The sequence below is a fragment of the Dama dama genome, chromosome 11 (assembly GCF_033118175.1).
Source record: "Dama dama isolate Ldn47 chromosome 11, ASM3311817v1, whole genome shotgun sequence".
In the NCBI taxonomy this organism is placed as follows: Eukaryota; Metazoa; Chordata; class Mammalia; order Artiodactyla; family Cervidae; genus Dama; species Dama dama.
Genome location: NC_083691.1, coordinates 7346150 through 7371025, shown reverse-complemented (window position 1 = coordinate 7371025; position 24876 = coordinate 7346150). Strand labels below are relative to the sequence as shown.

Here is a 24876-nt window from a genome sequence, read left to right as displayed (position 1 = left end):
AGAATGTAACTTTACTGATAATTACATTTTAAAAACTTAGAGGAGTCCGGTTCTCTGGTTATGAAAGGACTGCCAGTTTCCTTACTATCAGCACCTAAGCCCTGTTACTCAGGCAAGGCAGGAATTCCATTCCCATTTTAGAGAGGAGTAAACTGAGTCATTCTTATATATTGTTGCCTGGAAAATTCCATGGATGGAGGAGCCTGGCGGGCTACAGTCCATGGGGTCGCAAAGAACCGGACGCGACTGAGCGACTAACACCCTGAAACTGAATAAACCCCAGAGAGCTGATGTGACAGAACTTGATTCTAACTCAGATCGGCATGATACCAAACCTAGTGCTCAGCGCAAAGCACAGCTGGGCTCTCAGAACCGAATCAATTCTCAGGGAGACGACTTCTGTCTGGTAAGGGAGGCGTGGCACTTTTGCAAACAGCTCCCAAAAAAGGAGAGTGGCAAGTGCTCAGAAGGATGCTGTAGGAAGTTTTAGAGGCAGTTGCATTGGAAAGAGGGCGCTCGAAGGGCGGGAAGGACTTGTCTGGGTGCGGACCGTGGCGGCAGAGGAACTAAATATAAAGGGCTCAGAACGCTGCCGGTTCCTTCTTTAAAACTCCTTCGAAACCTGATTGTTTCCCCTTATTCCTTTAAGGGCGACCCCGCCCCCACTTAACCACCCGGGTCAATCTAATCCCGATGGCCAATCACAGGAGAGAAAAAAAAAATTACTTCCGCGCCTCAACCGCACTTAGGGGGCGGAACAGAGGGAGAGGAGAGGTGGAGCTAATGTTGTCACGTGACCTGCCCAATTGCCCAGAGGCCGGCGCGGTGCAGACGAGATCGGCGACGCTCATTGGCCAAACGAAGGTTGGCCCAGTGTGAGGCCACGCCCCCGGCGGCCCCGAGGTTGGTTGCGCGGGCGCCGGGGAAGGAGACGCTGCCCTTCCGCAGCGATGGGATCTTGGGTGAGTGGCGGCGGTCCGGGCTTAGCCCGGGGGGCCGGCGCGGCGCGGCAGGGTTCGGGACTGAGACTTGCAGCGGGCGGGAGCCGTGCCTCCGCGGGGAACTGGGTAAGGGATCGCAGGTGTCCCGGCTCAGCCAGCCAGACTAGAAGGGCCCGGGTTGGGAAAGAGCAGGTGCTCGGGCCGTGGGCGGCGCGAGAGGTGGAACAGAAGAAGGTACCCGGTCCGTGGGAAGATGCCTGGGCCTGGAACACTGCAGAGATTGGAACAGGGGCGCAGGTCCTGGACCCGAACAGGGCAAGTACTGGGATAGGAGGAGCCGGTGCGCGGACCTGGGACGGCGGCAGTGGGGCACCTGGACAACCCTAGAGAATATTCCGGGGGTCGGGGCAAGAGAGGAGGGACCTTGACCAGGGGATGCGGAAGGAATTGTCCTGGATGGACAGATTCTAAGAAAGGGGATATTGCTGAGGTCCAGCGTACGGAGTGCTCAGTGATGGTCGGATCCTGCCAGGGTGGAATGAACGAAGACTGGGCAGAGGGGTCGCTCAGAGGAGCACTTGGGCCGGGGACATTGCTGGGCTCAAGGCGGAATGAAGGGTGCTCAGGCTGGAGTAATTTACGGAGTGGTTCAGGGCAGGGAAGGAGGTGCCTGGGATTGAAAGCCTGGGCATCCACGCTGAGAGGTTGTATGTGCCGGCGTGGCGGTGGAATGGGAATAAGGAGGTTCCAGCCCAAGGTTACAAGGAAGGAGAGGTGACTTGCCCAGGTGGGGAAGGCATTAGGAGTATCCACGTGGTGGGAGACATTGCTGTGGGCTTGTCATCACAGAGAGGAGGTGGAGGCTTCTTTCCTTCGGCCCTGGGTTGTGCCACGGGGATGGATAGATGGGCTATCTACGGATGGATCTGAATCCATCCCTAAAAGAGAAGCTGTCTTGGGACTGGTATCCTTACCTGACACTCTTCCTCAGACCGGGCAGCAGAGGCTGCTCTTGACTTTCCTGCAGGTAAATGCTAGGCTTTGGGGTCCCTCAGAGCTGTGGTCATATCCCAGCTTCGCCATTTTACTCAGTGACCTCAGTCGGGGTGGTTATCTTCTAGGGCCACAGTTTCACCATCACTGAGATAAATAGCTCAGCTTTGAGGGTTCTGAGTGACTAGACTCAAAACCCTGCATGGAGAGACTGTTCCAAGCCTGCCTGTTAAAGTAAGTGCCTGGGAAATAGTAGCTGCTGATCCTCTGATGTTCTTATCTGCCTTTGTTCTGAGGCTTGGGGCAAGTTGGAGGGGTGAGGGAGGTGGCTTGTGATATTAACCTGGCCCCTGATCACTGGAGGTCACGTAGCTTAGTTTGTAGCCTCCTGGCAGGATGTCCCCTATCCTTAACAATGTGAGTTTCCTCAGGCCTGCCTGCCCCCCTTACACACACACACACACACACACACACACACAGCCCTGGAGTTTCCTCAGGCCTGCCTGCCCCCCTTACACACACACACACACACACACACACACACACACACATGGCCCTGGAGTTTCCTCAGGCCTGCCTGCCCCCCTTACACACACACACACACACACACACACACACACACACGGCCCTGGAGTTTCCTCAGGCCTGCCTGCCCCCCTTACACACACACACACACACACACACACACACACACACACACGGCCCTGGAGTTTCCTCAGGCCTGCCTGCCCCCCTTAGACACACACACACACACACACACACACACACACAGCCCTGGAGCTACCTGATAGGATCATTCATCCTTCCCACTCGCTGGGAATAAACTGTTTCTTGTGCTGGTCCAGTGACTTTGGCAGCCATCTGAAGTAGACAGGGTCTGTCTGGCTGTTGTATTCCTTCTGTTTGAAGTCCCAGGAGACCTTGAAGGCACACTTGGCCTTGGTGGTGTTGGGTCGGGGAGTTCTCCGCAGGATCTTGGGGACTGGCTTATGTGTTCAAGCCTCTTATTCGCTGGCCTTGGAATGGGGCCATGAGGTATCTCAGAAGACCCCAGGGCAAAGTTGCCCTTCTGGTCTGTGGTTCTTCCAGGACTTCCACTTCCTGCTCCATGTCAGATTTGGCAAAAGGGTTGTGTTGAGCGTGGAGTTTAAAGTCCAAGAGATCTTGACCCACGTCCCGACTCCGTCTGGTACCAGCCATCTGGTACCAGTGACTTTGGACTCCTGACTTAGCCTGTCTGAGCCTCAATTTCCTTGTTGGAAATTGGCTGGGGGTATGGGAAATAGTTGGATGACATCACCAACTCAATGGACATGAGTTTGAATAAACTCCAGGAGTTGGTGATGGACAGGGAGGCCTGGCGTGATACAGTCCATGGGGTTGCAAAGATTTGGACACAACTGAGTGACTGAACTTAACTGATGGGAAATAGAGCCCATCTACTTTGCAGATTTGTAATGATTCAATGCAATGATGTATGTAAGGAATGCAGCACAAAACACCCATATAATGCATAGTAACTATTATTATTTGAGGAAATACCCTGCTGTTTTCATAATACAGTCCACAGGAAGTACAACATTCTTGGTTTCGTGGGAGGTGGAAAAGATGTAATGATTCTCAGTCAGGGACTTGACCCTTAGAGGCCTAAGATTTCTGCTTAGCCCACTTGCCATGGGTTTAAAAAACTTGAGACAGTGTGGTTTAAAGCCTCAGGTTTGAGAGTGACCTCTCAATCCTCCAGGCTCTGGGTCCGCACTGGGGCCAGTGTGCCAGACACTGCCTCCTGCTCCCAGGGCTCAAGGTGGGCAGAGGGTCTGTGGGGTGCTTGGCTGCCTTCCTGCTAGCAGACACAAAAGGCTGGGGCCTGGTTCCAGGCCTCACATTCCACACGTGGGCTTTGCTCCCAGCTCACTCCCCCCAGAGCACTCTTGTGTGTGTTTCTCTGTGCCCACATGCTCACGCCCTTGTGGCTGACTTGGTCATCTGTCTCTCAGCTCTGTGCAGGGACCTTCTGGTCTGTGCGTCCCTGTTCTTTCGGGGCGTGGATGGTACCCGGGACCCAGCCAGCAACCAGTTGAAGACGTTCTCCTTGGAAGCTTTCAGCCCCGAGGGCTCTCGCCCGGGCTGCTGATCCTGCCATGGCGTTCCGGCGGACCGAGGGCATGTCCATGATACAGGCCCTGGCCATGACGGTGGCTGAGATCCCTGTGTTCCTTTACACCACGTTCGGGCAGGTAAAGATCAGGGCGGTCGTGGTCCTGCCCTTTAATCCCACCAGTCCCTGAAACATTGAGCCACTCATCCCAGAGTCCTTCAGCGTCCAGGAAGACTGGGCCTTTGTAATTGCTGTCCCAGGCCATCCTCTTTGAGTAGAGTAAGAAGGACTGGATTAGGAGTCTGGGGTCCCAAGCCCAGTCTCCTCTCCAGGTCTCTGGACTCTTAACCTCAGTTTCTCTGTCTATGAAAGGGGTCGATCAGGCCCTCCCTGCCAGCTTTAAATGTCTGTGGCTGACCAGGCCTTTTGACACTCCCTAAAGCTCACCCTGAGGGGTGCAGCCTCATGAGGGGGTCCAGCAGGCAGAGTGAATGTACTGATGGACCACTGACTGAAGTGCATGTCACTGTCCTTGAGGAATTGACAAGTGGGGTCGGCAGACCTGGGTTCAGTTTCTGCCTCTCTGTCACCTTAAGCCCGTGTCCTAAACTTTGTGAGCCTCGGATACCTCACCTGGAAAATGACGGGCATTTGGACAGGTAACACAGGTGCAGTCCCGATGTGGCACTGGGATGGGTGCTCAGTCACTGCCACTGGTGGAATCCTGACCGATGGTGTTGGGGACACCATCTCCTTGGCCTTATCATTTTGCCCTCCCCAATCACTCCCAATCCCCCTCTTTTACATCTCTGTGATCCAGGTTTCAGAGGCCAGGTCCCTGCCCCAGGGGGTGGTTGCCTCTCCAACATTCCTGGTCAGGAAATATCCCCCAAGGGTCTGAAGCACCCAGGCCATCTGAGTACCCAGGCCTGAAGCTCCCAGGCCATCTGGGTACCCAGGCCTGAAACACCCAGGCCATCTGGGCACCCAGGGCAGCTCTCCCAGGCAGATGTAACTGGCGGCCCCCCTCTTCTCCTACAGTCTGCCTTCTCCCAGCTGCGGTTGACACCAGGCCTGCGGAAGGTCCTCTTTGCCACGGCCCTGGGGACTGTGGCTTTGGCCCTGGCCGCCCACCAGCTGAAGAGGCGACGGCGGAAGAAGAAGCAGGTCGGCCCTGAGATGGGAGGCGAGCATCTGGGCACGGGGACCCTCCCCATCCTCATGGCCAGGAAGGTCCCATCGATGAAGAAAGGTAGGTGTGAGGTGGTGGGGAAGGGTGAACCTGAAGTCGAGTCTCAGCCGGGCTCCTGTTAGCTGAGATCTTGGGCCAGTGACATGCTGTCTCCAAGCCGAGTCCCCTCATCTGTGAAGCAGGTTATTGTAAGGATTTGCTGGGTCATGTGGCCAGATGCACATGTCTTTGGAAGCGATGGTTCTCCTTATCTGAGGACCCTCTGGGAGTGTCGGGTCCAGAGTGGGCTGGTGGGGCACATCTCCTCCGTTCAGCGAGGGAAGTCCCCTGCCTCAGAAGTAGGAAGGGCCCTGTGGTTCCTGAGCTATATGGTCGTCTCACTATCTCCTGGTTTTTTACTTGGCACGTAGTAAGATTCACCCTTTTCAGCAGACAACTTTATGAGTTTTGACAAACACTTATAGTCATACCTTCCAACCACAGTCAAGAGCTGTTGCTCTGCAAACCCCAGGGCCCTTGGGAGTCAGCCTATCTCCCCTTCCCCCAGCTCCTGGCAGCCACTGGTCTGTTTTGTGTTTGCTTGTGTGGCTCTAAAAGCCTCTTACGGTCCGGTTAATCTTGTAACCCAGCAACCCAGCGTTTGCCACATACAGGTTGCTTTCCAAGGTAAGGAGGCCTCACAGGCTGTCTCGTCTTGGGAGAAACCTGTTTTCAGAAGCAAAATTGCCTTGCATGACAAAGACTTTTCACCGAGAATTATCCTGGCAAAAGGAAAGTTTCGTCTTTTCCTCTCACTTGCCTACCCCATACCAGCGCCGTCTCTGGTTCCATCTTAGTTTGCTTTCCCTATTTTTCTCACCTAAAAATAAAACAAAAACCCTGTGTATTTTAAAAAGCTGGTGCCTCAAATCCTTTTTGGAAGGAGAATTCCAGATCAGTCAATCAACAACACAGGGGAAACTGAGTCAGGAGTGGGGCAGTGGCTGGGCCTTTTTCTCAAGCTTAACCTTAACCACTTTGTGCCAGGCCCTGTGCCCAGGATACGGAAGTGAGCAGGAGAGCGGGCCAGGGCCTGGCCCTCTGTTGCTAGGGGCATGCCCTGGGGGTACTCTGCTGTCTGACACAGAAGGTCAGGACAGGCTCCCAGATGACAAGGAAGGAAAGAGGGGTGCGGAGCTGTGAACAGCCCGTGCAAAGAGGCTGGGTGGGAAGCCGGCGTGACGTCTGCCCTCCTGTTCCTCACAGGCTACTCCAGCCGGAGGGTCCAGAGCCCCAGTAGCAAGAGCAACGACACCCTGAGTGGCATCTCCTCCATCGAGCCCAGCAAGCATTCAGGCTCCTCCCACAGCCTGGCCTCGGTGAGGGTACCAGGGTGCCTATCAACGGCCTTGGGGCTCCTGTCTCTGCCCTTCGGGGGCTTATGTGCTGGTAGGAAGATGGGAGAAGAGGTTCCATCCATTTATTCATTTGTTCACTCACTCATCCATCCGTGAAGGCTTTCTGAGATCGTTAGTGACCAGTGTGTGCCGGGCATTGGTGAGGGACAGGTGGACAAGTGTGGAAGAGAGCCTGTGTGATACTTCCCCATGAAAGTTCATGCATTCATTCATCAGACATTGAGCAACACTGGTTTTATTGCCAGGGACTACCAGGCACTGAGGATATAGAGATAAATAAGACAAAGAGGAGTTTATTTTCTCTCAGGGAACAGCTTTTGGCTTATTCACTCATCTAGTTATTAATTCATCCAGCGAGTACTGAGCCCCAGCTCTGAGCAGGCCACAGCCCTGGGGACCCAGGTGCCAACAAGACCTGGCTCTCATCACAGCCTGGCAGGCAGATGGCTGCTTGTGAGGGACAGAGGCGTGGGTGAGAGCCCGGTCCTGCTGGCCCGTGGGTTACAGGTGCTCCTTGAGTCCTCCCGGTCCTCTTTGTGGTGGAGCCCTGGAGTGGGGAGGGGTCCTGCTGCTAGGAGCAGGGCTCGGGGCAGCTTCCGGAGGAGGTGGCTGCTTCCCGTGCTGGGCGTCGGCCTCTGTTTTTTTCCTGCTTTGGCCATTTCTCATACCTCAGGCTCTTGGAGTCGGTGGAAGTGCTGTGCTGCATGCTTGGCCACTGTGGCCAGGGGCTGGTTTCAGGGGTGGTATGGGAGAGGGTGTGTGGTCAGGCAGGGGGGTTGGTGGGGAGGCTGAGGGGTCCTGCTCGGGGTCTGGGAAGGCCTCACCCTTTATTCTGGAGTTCTGCCCTGCTTGGCTTCCAGATGGTGGTGGTAAACTCATCCAGCCCCACGGCTGCGTGCTCGGGACCATGGGAGACCAGAGGGATAGAGGAGTCCGTGACCACCGTCGACGGCAACGCTGAGAGCCTCTACATGCAAGGTGTGGGCCGGGAGACCGGCCTCGACTACCCTCAGCTGCCAGTGCAGGGTAGCGAGGGAACTGCCTCCTCCCAGGAGCCCGGGTTCTCCGGGTGCTGCTTGCAACCCTCACCCCACCCCAAACCCCCCAGTTCTATGGTTTCTGGACCAAGGAGTATTTCCAGGAGTTAGTCTGGTCTGCATGAAGACCCACAAGCAGGACAGCCCTAAAAAAAAGGGATCAGGACCAGGCTACGTGGTCCTGCCCGTTCCCATCCTTCAGGGCCCTGCTGCCGCCTGGCTCTTCTGATCCCCCTCTGGAATGATGTAATGAGGGGCCTGGCCACTCTTCATCCACTGGGGACCTGACTCCCTTCTCCCCATCTCCCCCGCCCGCGCTCAGGCATGGAGCTGTTTGAGGAGGCCCTGCAGAAATGGGAGCAGGCGCTGAGTGTGGGGCAGAGGGGGGACAGCAGCAGCACCCCCACCCCAGGGGACGGGCTCCGGAACCCTGAGACAGCTTCAGAGGCGCTATCCGAGGTAGGTCGTCTTTCCCTGGGTCTTTTCCACCCCCCAGCCTCAGAGACAGCTGGTAGTGTGGCTGGCGGGGCAGCTGCACTTGGGAGGTGTCTAGCAGCCCCGCTTTCTGCTAGCCAGTCATGTCCTCTTGGATGGGAGTTCACCCCTTGACCAGAGTGTTGATGAGCCAAGTAAGAAAACTTACGTCGTGTGCATTAGCGCACCCTGGCACTTGGTAGTTACTCAATAAACCACACCGTGATTACAACCTGATCCTGACCGTATAAGGAAAAATACACATTCTTCATGGGCTGGAAGGAACTAGCCGTGTTCATAGGTGAGTGGGTCACACAGCTTTGTTTTATCTTTTCTTCATACATTTTTTTATCACAGTTTGATTAAATTTTCTATGGGGCTTCCCTGGTGGCTCAGTGGTAAAGAATCCACCTGCAAGTACAGGAGATGCAGGTTTGATCCCTGGGTCGGGAAGAGCCCCTGGAGAAGGAAATGGCAACCCACCCCAGTATTCTTGCCTGGGAAATCCCATGGACAGAGGGGCCTTGTGGGCTATAGTCCAGGGGGGTCCTAAAAGGGTCAGACATGACTTAGCGACTAAGCAACAACAACAACAGGTGGTCTATAAGTGAATATCTCAATATCAGAAAAGAGAAAGTAAAAACAACCTAAAATTAAAAAAGTTTGTGAGGGACTTCCCTGGTGGTCCAGTGGTTAAGCCTCTGCCCTTCCACTGCGGGGGGTGTGGGTTCGATCCCTGATCAAGGGAACTATGATCCTGCGAGCCATGCAGTGTGGCCCCAAAATTTTTTTTTTGTGAAAAGCACAACAAATACATGTCTTCAGATGAATGTTCACTGAAGCAGTGTTTTGTAATAGTTAAAACACATGAAAAAGTGGAAACTTGAGAGTCCCTCGGACTGCAAGGAGATCCAGCCAATCCATCCTAAAGGAGATCAGTCCTGGGTGTTCATTGGAAGGACTGATGTTGAAGCTGACACTCCAATACTTTGGCTACCTGACGCGAAGAGCTGACTCATTGGAAAAGACCCTGATGCTGGGAAAGATTGAGGGCAGGAGGAGAAGGGGACGACAGAGGATGAGATGGCTGGATGGCATCACTGACTCAATGGACATGAGTCTGAGTAAACTCCGGGAGTTGGTGATGGACAGGGAGGCCTGGCGTGCTGCGCTTCATGGGGTCGCAGAGTCGGACAGGACTGAGCAACTGAACTGAACTGAAATGCCCACTAGGAGGAATCTGAAATACTAGCCAGCCTTTATTAAAGGGTAGAAAGAAAGCTCTGTGGGCTGATAAGTTGCTCTGTCCACTGTATTTTATTAAGTGAAAAAAAAGCAAGATATAGAATGTGTATAGTGACCCATGTGTACATTTTTTTCTACTGAGATGTAGCCAATGTGCGATATCATGTAAGTTACAGATCTGTAAGAATGATTCACGACCCATGTATATACATTTTTTAAAAAATATTGTCTATTTTCCTTAGGCGAGGTGGATTTAGTTAGTAAAGTCAAGCCTGTGAGTAGGGGTGTTTGTAAAGAACTGGAGGCAGGAGTGGTGAAGTGAGAGCCCCACTCAGAGGTTTTTTTTTTTTTATTACAAATTGATCGCTGGCCTATGATCGAAACAGGGCTTCCCTTGTAGCTCAGTTGGTAAAGAATCTGCCTGCAGTGCAGGAGACCTGGGTTCAATCCCTGGGTTGGGAAGATCCCCTGGAGAAGGAAATGGCAACCCACTCCAGTATCCTTGTCTGGAACATCTCATGGACAGAGGAGCCTGGCGGGCTGCAGTCTATGGGGTCGCAAAGAGTTAGCCGTGACTGAGCGACTAACACTATGCTATTTTTTAAATTGATGTATAGTTGACTTAAAATGTTGTGCTAATTTCTGCTGGTATGTACATTTTAAATAAAGGCATACATTTATGCCTGGGTATGCCTGTTGGTAGCTACTGCTGTGTCTGTGCACTTGTATTTCCCTTTGAACAGATGCACAGGAAGGCTGCTCACACTAGTCTATGAGGAGGGTCTGCAGGTAAAGGAGGAAAAGACTTTCCTTGGACTTTTCTATACCTTTCTCTCCTGTTTTGACTTTTCTTGTTTCGAGCACAAGCTTAAGGGCAGGGCTTCTATAAGTATTAGCATGGTGGGTTGTTTCTGCTTTAGTCTTGATACTTTTCCTGTATTTAATTTTTTAATTTATTTATGGCATGTGGGATCCTAGTTCCCGGACCAGGGATTGAACTTGTGGCCCCCGCAGGGGAAGCTTGGAGTCCTGACCACCTACTGGACCTCCAGAGAAGTCCCTGTACTTTTCTGTATTAAATAACAGAACAAAACATGACTGTTCGTCCTCTACTGGAGTGAGGTCAAAGTGGAGGCCACCCCTTTGGGTCCAGCCAGGATGTGGGAACACCTTCATGTGTTGAAGAAGAAGGGGCTTAACCCAGGGAATTGGTTGCATGGATGAGGGAGTCGCTGGGAGACCCCAGGGCTCACACCACAGAGGGGGCTGGCTAGCGGGGAGTGGGGTGCAGGTATGTGATGTGAGGCATGAAGAGGAGGGGAGAGCTTCTCACCCACCCCCATTCCGCCCCCCAGTTTCTCCTCCCTTCCTCCGCCTGTGCCTCGGTGGGACAACAGGCAGTTGGCAGGCGGGCCTGGGGAACAGAGTTTGCAGTACAGGGTGAGAACCCATCCGAGACAGTGGGTACCAAGTTGGAGGTGTGCGTGCCCTCCACCCCGGCTGGGACTTTCACTCCAAGGCCTGTCACACAGGCCTGATGGCTGTTGTTGTGGGCTGTGGATGCCTGGGGCTGTGGATGCCTGAAGGCTTCAGAGCCTTCAGCACAACTGCACCAGGTCCCGTCTGCCCATGGGCAGACAGTTGGCGCCTGCCGGTGAGTGAGGGCAGGAGAAGAAGGGAGGCAGCTTTGTTTCCAAAATTGTCCTTGTTGCTAATACTGCTGCTGCTAAGTCGCTTCAGTTGTGTCCGACTCTGTGCGACCCCATAGACCGCAGCCCACCAGGCTCCTCTGTCCCTGGTATTCTCCAGGTAAGAACACTGGAGTGGGTTGCCATTGCCTTCTCCAATGCGTGAAAGTGAAAAGTGAAAGAGAAGTCACTCAGTCGTGTCCAACTCTTAGTGACCCCATGGACTGCAGCCCACCAGGCTCCTCCGTCCCTAGGATTCTCCAGGCAAGAGGACTGGAGTGGGGTGCCGTTGCCTTCTCTGTGCTAATACTACATCTGAAGTTTATAGACCTTTCCTTGTTTTTCTCATTATGAAAGCAATGAAATGTTCCCTAATAGAGTAGTGAGAAAACCACAGAAAGAGAAAAAAGAGGATAAAAAGGAGCCCAGTCTCTGACCAGACAGCTCACAGCTCTGTGAGGTGGGCAGAGGCCCTCAGGCTCCCTGAGCGCTGGTGCCCTCAGTGGGACCAGCCGCAGGATCCTGGCCCATAGCAGGGGCTCAGTAAATCATCTTTATCATCAGTACTATTGATGCCTGTTATCTTTCATCCAGACATAACTACTTGGTATCCTTCCAAGCATTTAACTAGGCTACGATTTTTTTAAAATAACTATTGAAATATAGTTCACATACCATACAATTCACCGAATTAAATCGTATGGTGGCTTTCATGTATGTTTCCTCCACTATCTGAAAGTAGAGCCTTCCTAAGAAACCTTTCTTAAGCCAAAATGATGTCAAGCAAAGAAGTATTGAGTCCCCTTAAGACACATCTTCCTAAGAGATGTGCAGAATTGATTGAGATAAAGCACAGGTGCTTACAGGAACTTCCCTGGTGGTTCAGTGGCTAAGATTCTGTGCTGCCAATGCAGGGGGCCCGGGTTCTATCCCTGGTCAGGGAACTAGGTCCCGTATGCCACAACTAAGAGTTAATACACTGTGACTGAAAGATCCCGAGTGCCGCAACTAAGACCTGGTGTAGCCCAATATTTATATGTATTGGGCTTCCCTGGTGGCTTAGCTGGTAAAGATTCCCCCTGCAATGTGGGAGACCTGAGTTCGATCCCTGGGTTGGGAAGATCCCCTGGAGGAGGGAACAGCTACCCACTCCAGTATTCTGGCCTGTAGAATTCCATGGACTGTATAGTCCATGGTGTTGCAAAGAGTTGGACACGACCGAGTGACTTTTACTTTCACTTCATATATATATATATATGTAATTAAAAAGCGTCTTTACAGACACAGTTCAAAGTTACAGTGGCTAGATGCTGAGATGCTGAGTGTAGTTCTGAGGGAACGAGCTTGGCAGCACGTGCTGAGTAAAAGCTTGGGTCTATACTTTGGACTGGAATTGCTGGGTCACAGTGTAACTCTGTGTTTAACATCCTAAGGAACTGCCAAACAGTTTTCCAAAGCAGCTACGTGTGACTGCGCTCATTCGTGTCCGACCCTTTGTGACCCCGTGGATTATAACCTGCCAGGCTCCTCTGTCCATGGGATTTCCCAGGCCAAAAAGCTGGAGTGGGTTGCCATTTCCTTCTCCAGGGGATCTTCCCAACCCTGGGATGGAACCCGCGTCTTTTGTGTCTCCTGCCTTGACAGGCGGGTTCCTTACCACCACCTGGGATTCCCAACGCAGTTGTATCATGTTACACTCCCAGCAGCAGTGCACGAGAGTTCTAGTATCTCCACATCCTCACCAACACTTGTTGTCATCTGACTCCGACTCTTCCATCCTAGCGGGTGTGATGCAGTTCTGATTTGTTTCCCTGATGCTAATGATGTTGAGCTGCTTTTCATGTGCTTATCGGCCTTATGTATACCTTATCTGGAGAAATGTCTCTCAGATCCTGCGCCTTGTTTTAACTTTGGCTGCTTGTCCTTTTATTATCGCATTGTAAGTGGTCTTTGACACTTTCTGGGTACAAGTCCCTTGTCAGATGTATGATTTGTCGATATTTTCTTCCGTTCTTTGGGTCGTGTTTTCACTTTCTTTTCTTTTTTTAAACTTGGTGGCGCCTCATCATCAAGGATCTTAGTTCCCTCACCGGGCGGGGGCTGAACCCAGGCCCTGGCAGCAGAAAGCACCAAGTCCTAACCACCGAACCCCCAGGAAATTTCCTATATTTTCACTTTCTTGACGGTGTTCTTTGAAGCACAAAGGTTTTGAATTTGGATATAGTCCAGTGTATCTACTGTGTTCTTTGGTCGTCTGTGCCATATGTGAGAAACCATTCTCTAACCCGCGGCGACTTCCCAGAGAAAGATCTAAGCCAGAGCCACGAGGCCCTGCTGGCCACGCTGAGTGGGGTTGCTGAGCAACACGGCCAGAGGCTCTGGGGCCCCACGGGCTCTGCCAGGCTCCAGCTGGGTGGGCCCCGCCCCGTAACCCCCTTGAGTTTTCCTGGTGAAATGGGGTCATGGTAGTCCCTGCCTGAAGGAGGCCGTGAGGCTGACCAGCGAGGTGCCGGTCGACGCCCAGCGCTCAGCGAAAAGCGGTGGTTTCCATGTTACCGCCCCGCTCTGAGTACTTCCGGCTCTTTGTCCCCAGTGGCCTGAGGCCCTCGTTGGCCCCCGTCCCCTCCCCAGGGTCTGGTTACATGCACTTGCAGGTCTGGCAGCCTCTGTGGAAAACAGACTCAGGCCTGCCTGTGTCTGGCCCCTCAGCCCACAAGCTCCTGGGGTCAAACAAACATTTCCTCCCACAACCTGGCCTGGAGGCGGGGGGAGGCGAGGAGTCATAGGCCGTGGTGCCATGGGTGGGATGCCTTCCCAAGTGCACACAGGTGATAGCAGCAGTGGGGTGGAACCCAGCTTTTTCTGGGCTCCTAACTTCTCTCTGGTTATAATAGCCAACACTGACTGGCCTTTACCCTGGGCCCATCTTTTGGGAAGTACTTACATGCCCTATGCATGTTTTCCCTGAAATCCAAGAAAGTAGGTTCTCTTACCTCAGCTGACAGATAGGGAAACCGAGGCTCAGGATGGGGGAGTTAATTACTCAAGGTTACACAGCTCAGAACTGATGGTGTTAGGGTTTGGACCAGGTCTGCTCAGGTCTAGAGTGGCGCTGTTCAATCAGAAGCCAGGTATCTCATTTAAAATTTCCCAGAGACCATGTTAAAAAGCAAAAGGAAATGAATCAAATGACTTTTAATACATTTTCTATAACCTGGTATACCCCAAATATTATCATCTCAACACATAATCAAGATGAAAAATCATGGAGGTATTTAACATTCTTGTATTCTTGCGGGTTTTTTGGGGGGAGATACGAAGTGTTTGAAATCGGTGTGCATTTACATTTATCACCCATGTCAGATGGGGCTGGCCGTGTCTGGCCAGTGGCTCCTGCATAGGGCTGCTCAGTCCAGACCTGCGCTCGCTGCTGGGCCTCAGAGCTGCCCCCCTCCCCACCTCCACTGCTTTCCCTGGGGGCTGGGCCCCCATCATGGTGAAGGAAGGGGCCATTGGTGTAGGGGAGCTTCAAGGGCCCGGATTGACCTTCCTTGTTTTACCCGCAGCCGGAGTCCCAGCGGAAGGAGTTTGCAGAGAAGCTGGAGTCGCTGCTGCATCGGGCCTACCACCTGCAGGAGGAGTTCGGGTCCACCTTCCCGGCTGACAGCATGCTGCTGGACTTGGGTGAGCAGGGGCCGGATCCTGGGGCCCAGGACCTCATCCCATCAGGGGCCCACCGCATGGATGGGGAGACCGAGGCCACACAGGCGGGAACAGAGCTGGGACGAGGCCCCGGGAGTCCCTGGACAGTGTGCTTTGTCCCCATCCCCTTGGGAACAGGCCTTGACGCTGCTGTGTCCACATCTCCCCCCCACCCACCCCAGCGACCGTTCCGGGCCTTTGGCTTAAGCCCTTTCCTGTGGCCGCTGGGTGGGCAGAGGGGTGGCTCCCATGGAGGTAAGCCCACAGCAGGCCACATAGCACACACGTGCCCTCACCGTTGAGGTCAAGAGGCCTGACATCGCCGAGAGGGAGTGAAGTTACTCAGCCGGGCAGCCACAGCGTTCTAGTGCCCGCCACGTGCCAGACCCTGTGCGGTGACCGTGGCCCTGCCCTGGGTGCCGTCAGCTTCCAGGGGGCTTACCAGACTCCTGAGTGTCGGGGTCCCTGGCTCTACCAGGGGTGACACGGGCCCAGCGAGGGCTGGCCAGGGTGACACGTTCTCCACTGCCTGTCCCCATCAGAGAACAGTCTTGCTTCCCCTGGCCTCCTCTCACAGCAGAAAAGACTGGTGGGGCCTCAAGACTGTAGCCTCTGCTTGTTTGTTCAACAGATCATTCCTAAGCCCCCTTGAGGGTCCAGACCCCCTTGCCCTTGAGCAGGTAGGAACGGCAGTGCGGAGTGAGCAGCCGTTTGGTATCAGAGGCTAAGTGTCAGCTTGGCAAGGGGAGGTGACTTGCTCGGGGCCATATAGCACAGCCCGCGCTCAGAGCTCAGGGCCCACGGGCGATGTGGCTGCGGCAGGTCCCCTGGTGGGTACTGAGAAAACTGGAAGCTTGGCGACCATCAGCATCGTCTTCCCGGGATCGGGTGTTGGGAGGCTTGGTGTCCGTGGACATCCCAGCCCATGGAGCTCAGGATCTCAGCTCAGCCCCCCTCTTCCTGCCCTGCCCAGAGCGGACCCTCATGCTGCCCCTGACGGAGGGCTCGCTGCGTCTGCGGGCGGATGATGAGGACAGCCTGACCTCGGAAGATTCCTTCTTCTCTGCCACCGAGGTGATGCGGGTCGGGGGGATGGCTTCGGGGAAGGGTGAAGGCCAGGGGGGGCCCCTGTCGGCTCTGCTGGGGGCCAGCAATGGGTCGTGGGAAAGTGAAGGCATTTCCTCTGACCGGAGCAGGATCTGGCGGTCGCCAAGTGTTCCTCCCCCAGGGACTCTTCAACTGGGACAGGGAAGCCTGGGAAAGCAGGAGCTGAGGGTCCCATGCATGAGGGCAGGGGTCCCTGACCCCAGCGGCTGCAGCCCACACTGGCCTCTCCTTCTCCAGGCCTCGTGCTCGTGGCTTGGTGTTCGTTTCCTGCCATGGCCACGTGTACCAGGCGGCTGTCCTTGCCTGGGATGGGAGGACATGGGCTGTGTCCAAGAGATGGTCCCTATGGAAAGGACCCCATGGGAAAGGAGGAGAAGGTGACCACAGAGGATGAGATGGGTGGATGGCATCACCGACTCGATGGACATGAGTCTGAGTAAACTCCGGGAGTTGGTGATGGACAGGGAGGCCTGGCGAGCTGCAGTCCATGGGGTCGCAAAGAGTCGGACACGACTGAGCGACTGAACTGAACTGGTGGGAAAGGCACCTGGTGACGGGGATGCTGAGGACCAGGAGGGGACTCCAATCCAGGCCTCTGCCCTTGGCCAGGGTTCCCGCTGACATCCCCTCGGAGAGCTTGTAACCTAGGGTGTCCCCTGCTGGAAGTTCCTGGGGCAGGCACCCTCCCCCACATTCATGCTGCTGACACAGGCTTCCACGTGCCCCCCTCCCCCTTTGCACCCTCCCCCCAGCTCTTTGAGTCCCTGCAGGTCGGAGATTACCCGATCCCACTCTCCAGGCCCGCCGCTGCCTACGAGGAGGCCCTGCAGCTGGTAAAGGAAGGCAAAGTGCCCTGTCGGACCCTCAGGTGAACACAGGAGGAAGGAGGCAGGTGGGCGGCTGGGGGTGCCGTTCTCTTAGAGGAGGCTGGGAAATCCAGCAGTGAGTGCTTGGTGAGGGCCCCGCTGAGTCAGGCTGAGGGCGGGGTGGGCTGGCCAGGGCTCCTGCCCTAGTCTTGGAAGTCCCTCGGATGGCCCTGGTACAAGACAGGTGGGTGTGGTGTTAGCGATCACAATAACGAACTAATACAAGGGATTAAAATACCAGTCACTCATGCTGGTTCCAAGTTCTCAGATGTGTCCAATCATGGAAGCACGGTGGGCACTGTCCCTAAGCCCTGTGTTCTGGGTACCTCGTGGGAACTTTTGTTGCGGAGCACGGGCTCTAGAGTGCGTGGGCTTCAGTAGTTGTGGCATGCAGGCTGAGTTGTCCTACAGCATGGGGAATCTTAGTTCCCCGACCAGGGATTGAACCTGCATCTCCTGCACTGGAAGGCAGATTCTTAACCACTGGGCCACCAGGGAAGTGCCCTCTAGGCCCTGTGTTCTGACAGACTCTCTTAAGGAGCGGTCCAGAAGCCAGGCTTGGGGGACAGACCTGGGTCTCTCCAGCCTTGCCACTTCGTATCGTGTGGCCCTGGACAAGTCTCCTGACCCCTCTTAGCGTCAGTCTCCTCTGTGGTATATCTGAAAGCTCTTGTCTGTCTTAAGCTCATTGTTCTGTATGATGGTCATGGCTCCTAGATTTATGTGTGTGTGTTTAAAGTTTGCTGAAAATGGCCAGAAGACCCAGTTGAAGGCCTGAAGGTTTGGATAAAAGGCTCAGACCAGGGTGCCTCTGGCTGCTCCAGAAAGCCCTGCCCTGGCCTTGGGGGAAACTGAGCCATTTTGGTCCTTTGCTCAAGAGGGTCCTTTGCTGGTTGGAGCCTAGAGGAGACTGAGGTCAGCCCGACCCCCAGTGACCACACCGTCCAGTGGCACCACGTGCCGTTGAGGCAGCCCATCCTCAGAGAGCATCCTACCAGCCCCTTCGGCTGGTTCTGGGGAAACTGAGGCCTAGAGGAGACCAGCCCCCTGCTCGAGGTCACACTGCCAGGCGGAGGCAAGGCCACCCGGGGCTCCACCCTGACCCCGCGAGGGTGTCGCTGGTGGGGGTCCCAGGTGGTGCGACTCTCTGTGCTTCCCCTCAGGACAGAACTGCTGGGCTGCTACAGCGACCAGGACTTTCTAGCCAAGCTGCATTGTGTGCGGCAGGCCTTCGAGGTGGGTGTGGTCCGCGGGAGCCTGGGGAGCTGGGGCGGGGGGTGGGCTCCTCTGAGCAGGTGGACCATCTGCCCCAGCCCACGGTACTGCCCTCTCTGTGGCTTTGGGGGACCGCCAACTGGGCAGCTCACCCCTCCCTCCTCACTCTTTAGGGCCTACTGGAAGACAAGAGTCACCAGCTTTTCTTCGGGGAGGTCGGCCGGCAGATGGTGACAGGCCTGATGACCAAGGCTGAGAAGGTAGTAGTGGCCAGGGCTCTCTTTTTGGCTTTTCTTCCCCTGCAGCTTATTTTATCTTTCTTTTATTTAGTCCTGTTCAAAAAAAAAAAAGAACTCAATCTAAAATCAAGCTGATAAGCTCTGACTTCATCCTGCAAGCCACAGGAGAGCAGGGAAAGTTTTTACGTTTTTTTTTTTCCTATGCTAATTTTGGAAATTATTGCTTTTTTTAAAAAAATGTATTTATTTGGCTGCACTGAATCTTAGTGACGGCACGTGGGATCTTAGTTCCCTGACCAGGAATCGAACCTGCGCCCCCTGCATTGGAAGCGTGGAGTCTTAGCCACTGGACCACCAGAGAAGTCCCACTTGGCTTAATTTTGATTAAGAAATCAAGAAGAGCTCGGCGAGCACTGAGCTCCTGAGTGCCAGAGCCTGTGCCCAGCTCTGAACTGAGAGGTAGCTGACAGCCCCACCATGTTTTTCCAGGCAGTAAAGATGGGCTGGCCTCTGGGAAGACACTGGCCGCGGCGCACACCCAGGCTCTGGAATTGCAGAATCAGCCTTCCTCCATACTGTGCCCAGGGCCACTCGTGAAGCCTCTCCAGGCCTCAGTCCCCTCGTGTGTAAATGGGCGTGTCCTGGGGACGTCACTGGCTGAGGTCAGTGACCATAAAAAGCGTCAGCGAGGGCCAGCCCTCATCTTCATAGTCAACTTTTACATGCGAGGAAACTGAGGCTTGGGGAAGTGAAGGCACAGCCTGTGGTCGTTGTAGCAAATCTTCTTTAAAACTTAATGAAAATTGGGCTTCTCTGGTGGTCTAGTGGTTAGGAATCTGCCTGCCAGTGCCAGGGACACAGGTTCGATACCTGGTCTGGGAAGACCCCCCATGCCGTGGAGCAGCTAAGCCCTTGAGCCATATGCGTACTGAGCCAGCACTCTAGAACTTGTGAGCCACAACTCCTGAAGCCCACGTGTCTAGAGCCCACCACTTGCTACAACTAGAGAAAGCCTGAGTGCAGCAACAAAGACCCAGTGCAGCCAAAAATAAATACATCTTAAAAAACAAAAAACAACTTCACAAAAGCAGTTCAAAAAAAGATGATAAAAATGGGAGTTCCCTGGTTGCCTAGTGGTTAGAATTCCAGCCTTTCTTTCACTGATGTGGCCTGGGTTCAGTCCCGGGTCAGGGAATTAAGATCCCACAAGTCTTGAGGCATGGCAAAAAAAAAAAAAAAAACAGTGTAAAAAACGATTCACACTCATTGAAGAAAAAACTAAGATGATGCAAAAAGAAGGAAAAAAATTGTCCCCAGCCCCACCCTGTTTACATTTTGGTGAACATCCCTCCAGTGACGCCTCTGCCTGTGGTTCTCATAAATGCCATCACCCTGCCGGTGCTGGTCTGTGTCAGCTCTGTCCTGCCAGGCTCTTGGGCACATCCCTGATCTGAAGCCTCGGGATTCGTATCTGTAAAGTGGGCACAATGTTGGCCGGTCCCTCACAGGGTTGTATGAATTAAATGAGTTGATCCATATTAGGTCAGCCCTGGCACGTGCTCACTTTCTAGGTCCGTAAATGACATCTGTGTCTGCAAATTGCGTCGTCAGCCTCCGCTAGGGCTCCCAGTCCCAGAGAGTGAAGACTTCCTCCTGGGTGCTGACCGTCTGCACCTGGCAGCAGCAGGAGTCCTGTACACTATTGACTGCCTGGTGGTGTCACATGAACGAGCTCACCGACTCCCCGAGAAAAGCTGCAGCTTCTCCCGTTTCACCAGGGAGGCCGATGGTCGTGGAGATTCGGTTGGCGGGCCCAGCCTCACACCCTCATGCATCCTTTCTACAGTGAGCTCCTTCCGTAGCCGGTGCACACCTCCTGGAAGGAGGTCGGTTTTCAGTAACGAGCTGGTGTGAGACGCTGCTGGGCAGCTTGGCGTTGCCTCTCTCCCGGACACGCCCTGGGCTCTGCAAAGCCTCACTCTCTCTGTGACCGCTGCTCAGGCATTGGCCCTGGCCTGGCCTTGGAGTGTCCCCCATCCACGGGCCAACCCGCCCCTGTGGATAGAGTCCAACGGGGTCTTGGGGCCGTGGCCAAAACAGGCTCTGCTTCTCCCTGTAGAGCCCCAAAGGCTTCCTGGAGAGCTATGAGGAGATGCTGAGCTATGCCCTACGGCCGGAGACCTGGGCCACCACGCGGCTGGAGCTGGAGGGCCGAGGGGTGAGTCGCTGTTGTGCCGAGCCTTGGTGTCCTGGTGTCCCCCCACCTGAGCTCCTTGAGCAGGGTGGAGGTGCGCCCTGGAGCTCTGCCTTGCTTTCGAGGCTCTGAGGTGGCTCCACTGCTGCTGGAAGCCCCCGTTCCCGCCCTGCCCCAGGCCCGGGCTGCTGGGAGGGTGGCCCCCACTACACCCCGCTGCGGAGCAGAGGTGTATCTGCTCAGCCAGGTGTTCCCACCTGGACCCCCGCACACCGGCCCTCTCAGGCCTCAGAGCACCGCCTGGCCCTGCAGGTGGTGTGCATGAGCTTCTTCGACATCGTGCTGGACTTTATCCTCATGGACGCCTTCGAGGACCTGGAGAACCCCCCGTCCTCGGTACTCGCCGTCCTGAGGAACCGCTGGCTGTCAGACAGCTTTAAGGAGACGGTGTGTGGTCGCCCCCCACTCCCAGGCACGCACACATGTGACCCCACGTGTGCTGCCCGGACCCCACATCCCTCCATCCCTGGCGTTGGGCCCCGGGGCTGGCTCCCTACTCATCACGGAGCAGTCACCCCCACCCACCTGGGGCAGGCTGCCGGCCGCTGGGCGCCCCAGTGCCTGCCCTGGAGAACTTTCCAGGGGAGCCCCCCCTTGCTCTCGTCTCATTCTTGTAGAGGGGCTGGGTGTGTATTTTCCTCCTGCCTCATAGTTTCATTTGGGCAATTCCACTCATTCTTAGCTGCCATTAATTCTATTCCATTTGAATGCATTCAGTCAAGTTAAAATATGGACAAAATAAAGGAGGAACAGCAGGAAAGCCTTGAGCACAGGGCCCCTGGCAGGCAAGCTGTGCCGGGTGGCGTGGGGTGATCTGGAGAGGGGAGGGACTGGGCATTGATAGGCAGTAACCGTGGAGCTCCACAATCACTGAGCAAGGCGGGGATGCTCGGTCAAGTTCATCTTACAGAGGAATCTGAGGCCCAGAAGAAGATTGCTGGCTTCTCACCCTGTAAGGGTTGGAGTCAAAATTCAGCTTTAGGTGCACCTGACTCCTAATTGAGGACAGGGAAAAGGCAGACTTCAGACAGCTATTCCCATCTCCCTGCTTGGGGTGGGTGAGCTGGGGGAAAGGCTTGGTCCCAGCTCCGGGTGAGTAGCAGCTGCAGGCCCGGCCTGTTGGTCTGACCCCACCCCCCGGGGGGTGCCCTCTTTAATTTAGGCCCTGGCCACTGCCTGCTGGTCGGTCCTGAAAGCCAAGAGGAGGCTGCTGATGGTGAGTGAGCTGATGGTGAGGGGCCTCTTGAGAGCAGCCACGCGGGGGCTGGTGGGCCTTGGGTGTGGAGCCTAGCTCAGCTGACCTTCCCTTTGGTGTGTGCTAGACCCTGGTCTGGGGGTAGGACAGGGTGGGGTGGGCTGCAGCTTTTGCCCTTTGTCACAGTACCGGTCACCCATCCTGCCATGACCTCCCTCACAGGGAGGGCCTCAGAGGCCCACAGAAATCTGCTGTCTTCCCACCCAGGGCCCAGCACAGAGCGGGCGGTCAGGAGGTGATGAGGGGGAATCAGAAGCGAGGAGAGGGCCTCTTCAGAGGGAGGCAGGGCCCGCGCAGAGCAGCGGAGGTGGTGCTGGCGTCCGGGTCGGGGCAGGGTGCCCTGGGAGCAGGCCGAGCCCCGCTCCCACCCCGAGAGCTGCATTATCTACGCTCCCAGGCGGCGACCGGCTGCCTGTCTGGGCTGCCATCCATTGTCCCCCCTGCCAGCCCGCTCTGCCGCCCAGCCGATGCCAGCTGCCACTGCCATGTGCCCCGGGCACTTCCTCTGCTGAGCCTACCCGGGCCCCTACTCTAGCAGCCCTTGCCACCGCCCCGAGGTGGCCCCTGTGCCACAAAGGCAAAAACCAGGGCTCTGAAAGCCCCGGTCACGGGGACACTTCCCTGGCAGTCCAGTGACTAGGACTCGACGCTTTCACTGCTGGGTCTGGGTTCCATCCTTGGTCGGGGAACTAAGATCCTGTAAGCTGCGTAGTGCCGCTAGATTTTAAAACAAAAAAAAATTTTTTAATTAAAGAAAGTCCCAGTCACTCACCCAACATCACCCAGCAAGGACATGAATAAGCCGGACACGCCTCCGAAGCCCCAGCTCTTAATATGAACACAGGGCCTGGCTGCCTCTCCCTGCCCGGGTCCCAGCCCTCAGCCTTGCCATGCCCACCCCCGCCCGCCCCCCCAACAGGTGCCTGATGGCTTCATCTCCCATTTCTACTCCGTATCGGAGCACGTTAGCCCTGTCCTAGCCTTCGGCTTCCTTGGACCCAAGCCTCAGCTCTCTGAAGTCTGTGCTTTCTTTAAGGTAAACAGGGAGCTTGGCATCCGCGGCTGCCTGCCTGGCCCTGCGTCCGGAGAAGGGTCTGGGCGGGGTGCCTGCCCCTTCCACTGGGGACCTGGCCCCGGGTGGGTCCACAGGAAGCCCCGGGAGGGCAGGAACAGAGGACAGAAGGAGCTGAGTTGGGGCCCCCCTCCAGGGGGGGCGGTCGGGGGAGTGGCTTCAGGTGGCCTGGAGAACCTTGGCTTGGCGGGGAGCAGGGGCCCCGGCCCAGCCTGACGCCAGCCGTGTCCCCCAGCACCAGATTGTGCAGTACCTGACCGACATGTTCGACCTGGACAACGTGCGCTACACGTCCGTGCCGGCGCTGGCTGAGGACATCCTCCAGCTGTCTCGGCGCCGTAGCGAGATCCTGCTTGGTTATCTGGGGGTGCCGGCGGCTGGCAGTATTGGCCTCAATGGTGTGCTGCCCCGGGAGAACAGGCCCCCAGAGGCGCTGCAGTAGTGGCCACTGTGGGCCCGGGATGATGGCTGCCTGGGCTGCCTTCACGTGGGGGACGCCAGAGAGAGGCCTTTGGATTGGCGTGGGAGGCCTGGGTATCTGGCCATGAGCAGTAGCAGAGCCCAGGCCGTGGTGGCCAAGGGCACTTACTTGCCCCTGACCTTGCCCCCACCCCAACCTCCATCATCTGGGAATCCCCAGGGCCTGGGGGTGGAGGGCACACTTCCTTGGAGATGGAGGGAGCCCCGAGGGGCCCACCTGACCCACCCTCGGCTGTGCCTGGGGAAGCGGAGGCTGGACTAGCGGCCAGTGGGGCCAGAGAGGAAGAATCAGGCGGAGATGGGATGCCCGGGGTGTGGATCCCCAACACCTCCCACTTCCCCGGGGGGCTGCTGAATAGGGCTGGGAGGGTGGAGATGGAAGAGGGGGTGGCAGGGCTCTGTGGTGAAGGGGCCCGGGCTGGCCAGTGTCAGGTCCAGGTATGTGCCTGGCCAGGGCTTACGGCCCGCCGCCACCCGAAAGAACAGCTCCAGGGGTGAAGGCGGTGACTGGGGGCACCTCGGTGGGCAGTGGGCCTGGGCCATCCCGAGGTGGGCCCGCTTGGGCTCGTGTCTGGACAGGGATCAGGCCCCTGAGAAACCAAGCACTTGAGCAGGACGCTGTCCTCTGACCTTCCCTGGCCCTCCCGAGGACTGTCTCTCCTCCCACCTCTGCCACCACCAAAGATGGAGGAGGTGGGGCTGGTCGCCCCCCCCCGCCCTGCCCTCTGTGAGCCCGGGACTCTCTGGCTGGTGCTAGGTGCTGGGCTGGAGGCTCTGACCAGGGTCATCTCGGTCCCCAAGAGTGACGGGCCGAGGAGCCGTGGGGCAGGGGATGGTCAGAGGATGCAGGCGGCTGGACCAGCATCAGGACGGGAAACTCACCTGGCTCTCAGCCTTCAACTTGACGCACAAACCAAGTAGCAGTGTAGAGCCCGCCGCTGAAGGCTGTGGGCATGGGTGCCCACATCGCCGGATTTCTGTCCGCCCCGCAGACTCGCTTCCCTTGCGGTGTTTCCACCTGAGGAAACAGGTGTTTTATTTATTGCCTTAACACTTTATTTTGAGGTCCGCCCCTTTCCGGGTGGGTGGGGTTGCCTCCAAGAGACACAGACTCCTGTTTTTCCACACTTTGGAGTTGGGACTGGCTCGTCAGTCCCCTGGGGGCGCCCTCCCTTGAATGGCAAAGGGGTCCCCGGGGTGGGGTGTGAGAGGGCTCATCTTCTCTGAGCCCACTCCCGCCCCCACGTGGTCCCTCAGTCCCCCCAGACTGCAGGGACCACTGTGCACTAACTATGCTTCTGACTCCAATCCCACGTGTCTGAGGTCTTAACTGCCTCCTCCTGGGTGGGAAGGACGGGCGGGGGGGGGGCCCCTCCAAGCTAACATTCCGTTCATTTGCACTTCCCCTGCCCGCACTGTGAATGTGATCTTGGGCCTAGGCCCTGGCTGCTCTGATTTGCTTCCGAATCACCCAGAAGTGGCACTTTTCATGTTGTCTGTGTTTACATGTCCACGCACTGCCTCTGGCACTTGTCGCAGCTTCCCACTTTTGTACGGTAGGGCCTGTGCACATCGACTCTTGAGTCAAATAAATGATTTAAATGATTTTCTTCCAGCGTCA

General features: G+C 55.8%; 1 protein-coding gene across 2 annotated transcripts; it reads left to right on the top strand.

Annotated features, from left to right (window-relative positions):
• Positions 1-884: 884 nt before the first annotated feature.
• MIGA2 (mitoguardin 2) lies at positions 885-24876 on the top strand. Of its 2 annotated transcripts, none has more exons than XM_061154439.1 (16): positions 885-962; positions 3932-4171; positions 5074-5284; positions 6470-6582; positions 7482-7599; positions 7981-8117; positions 14632-14749; positions 15741-15841; positions 16627-16742; positions 17904-17976; positions 18129-18215; positions 20314-20412; positions 20701-20835; positions 21611-21664; positions 22623-22739; positions 23011-24876. In XM_061154439.1, exons 2-16 carry the CDS (start codon positions 4076-4078, stop codon positions 23215-23217), a joined length of 1782 nt encoding a protein of 593 aa, XP_061010422.1. In that variant the 5' UTR covers positions 885-962; positions 3932-4075; the 3' UTR covers positions 23218-24876. The 2 variants fall into 2 exon arrangements, with proteins under 2 accessions (XP_061010422.1, XP_061010423.1); XM_061154440.1 differs by having other exon boundaries at positions 940-1067.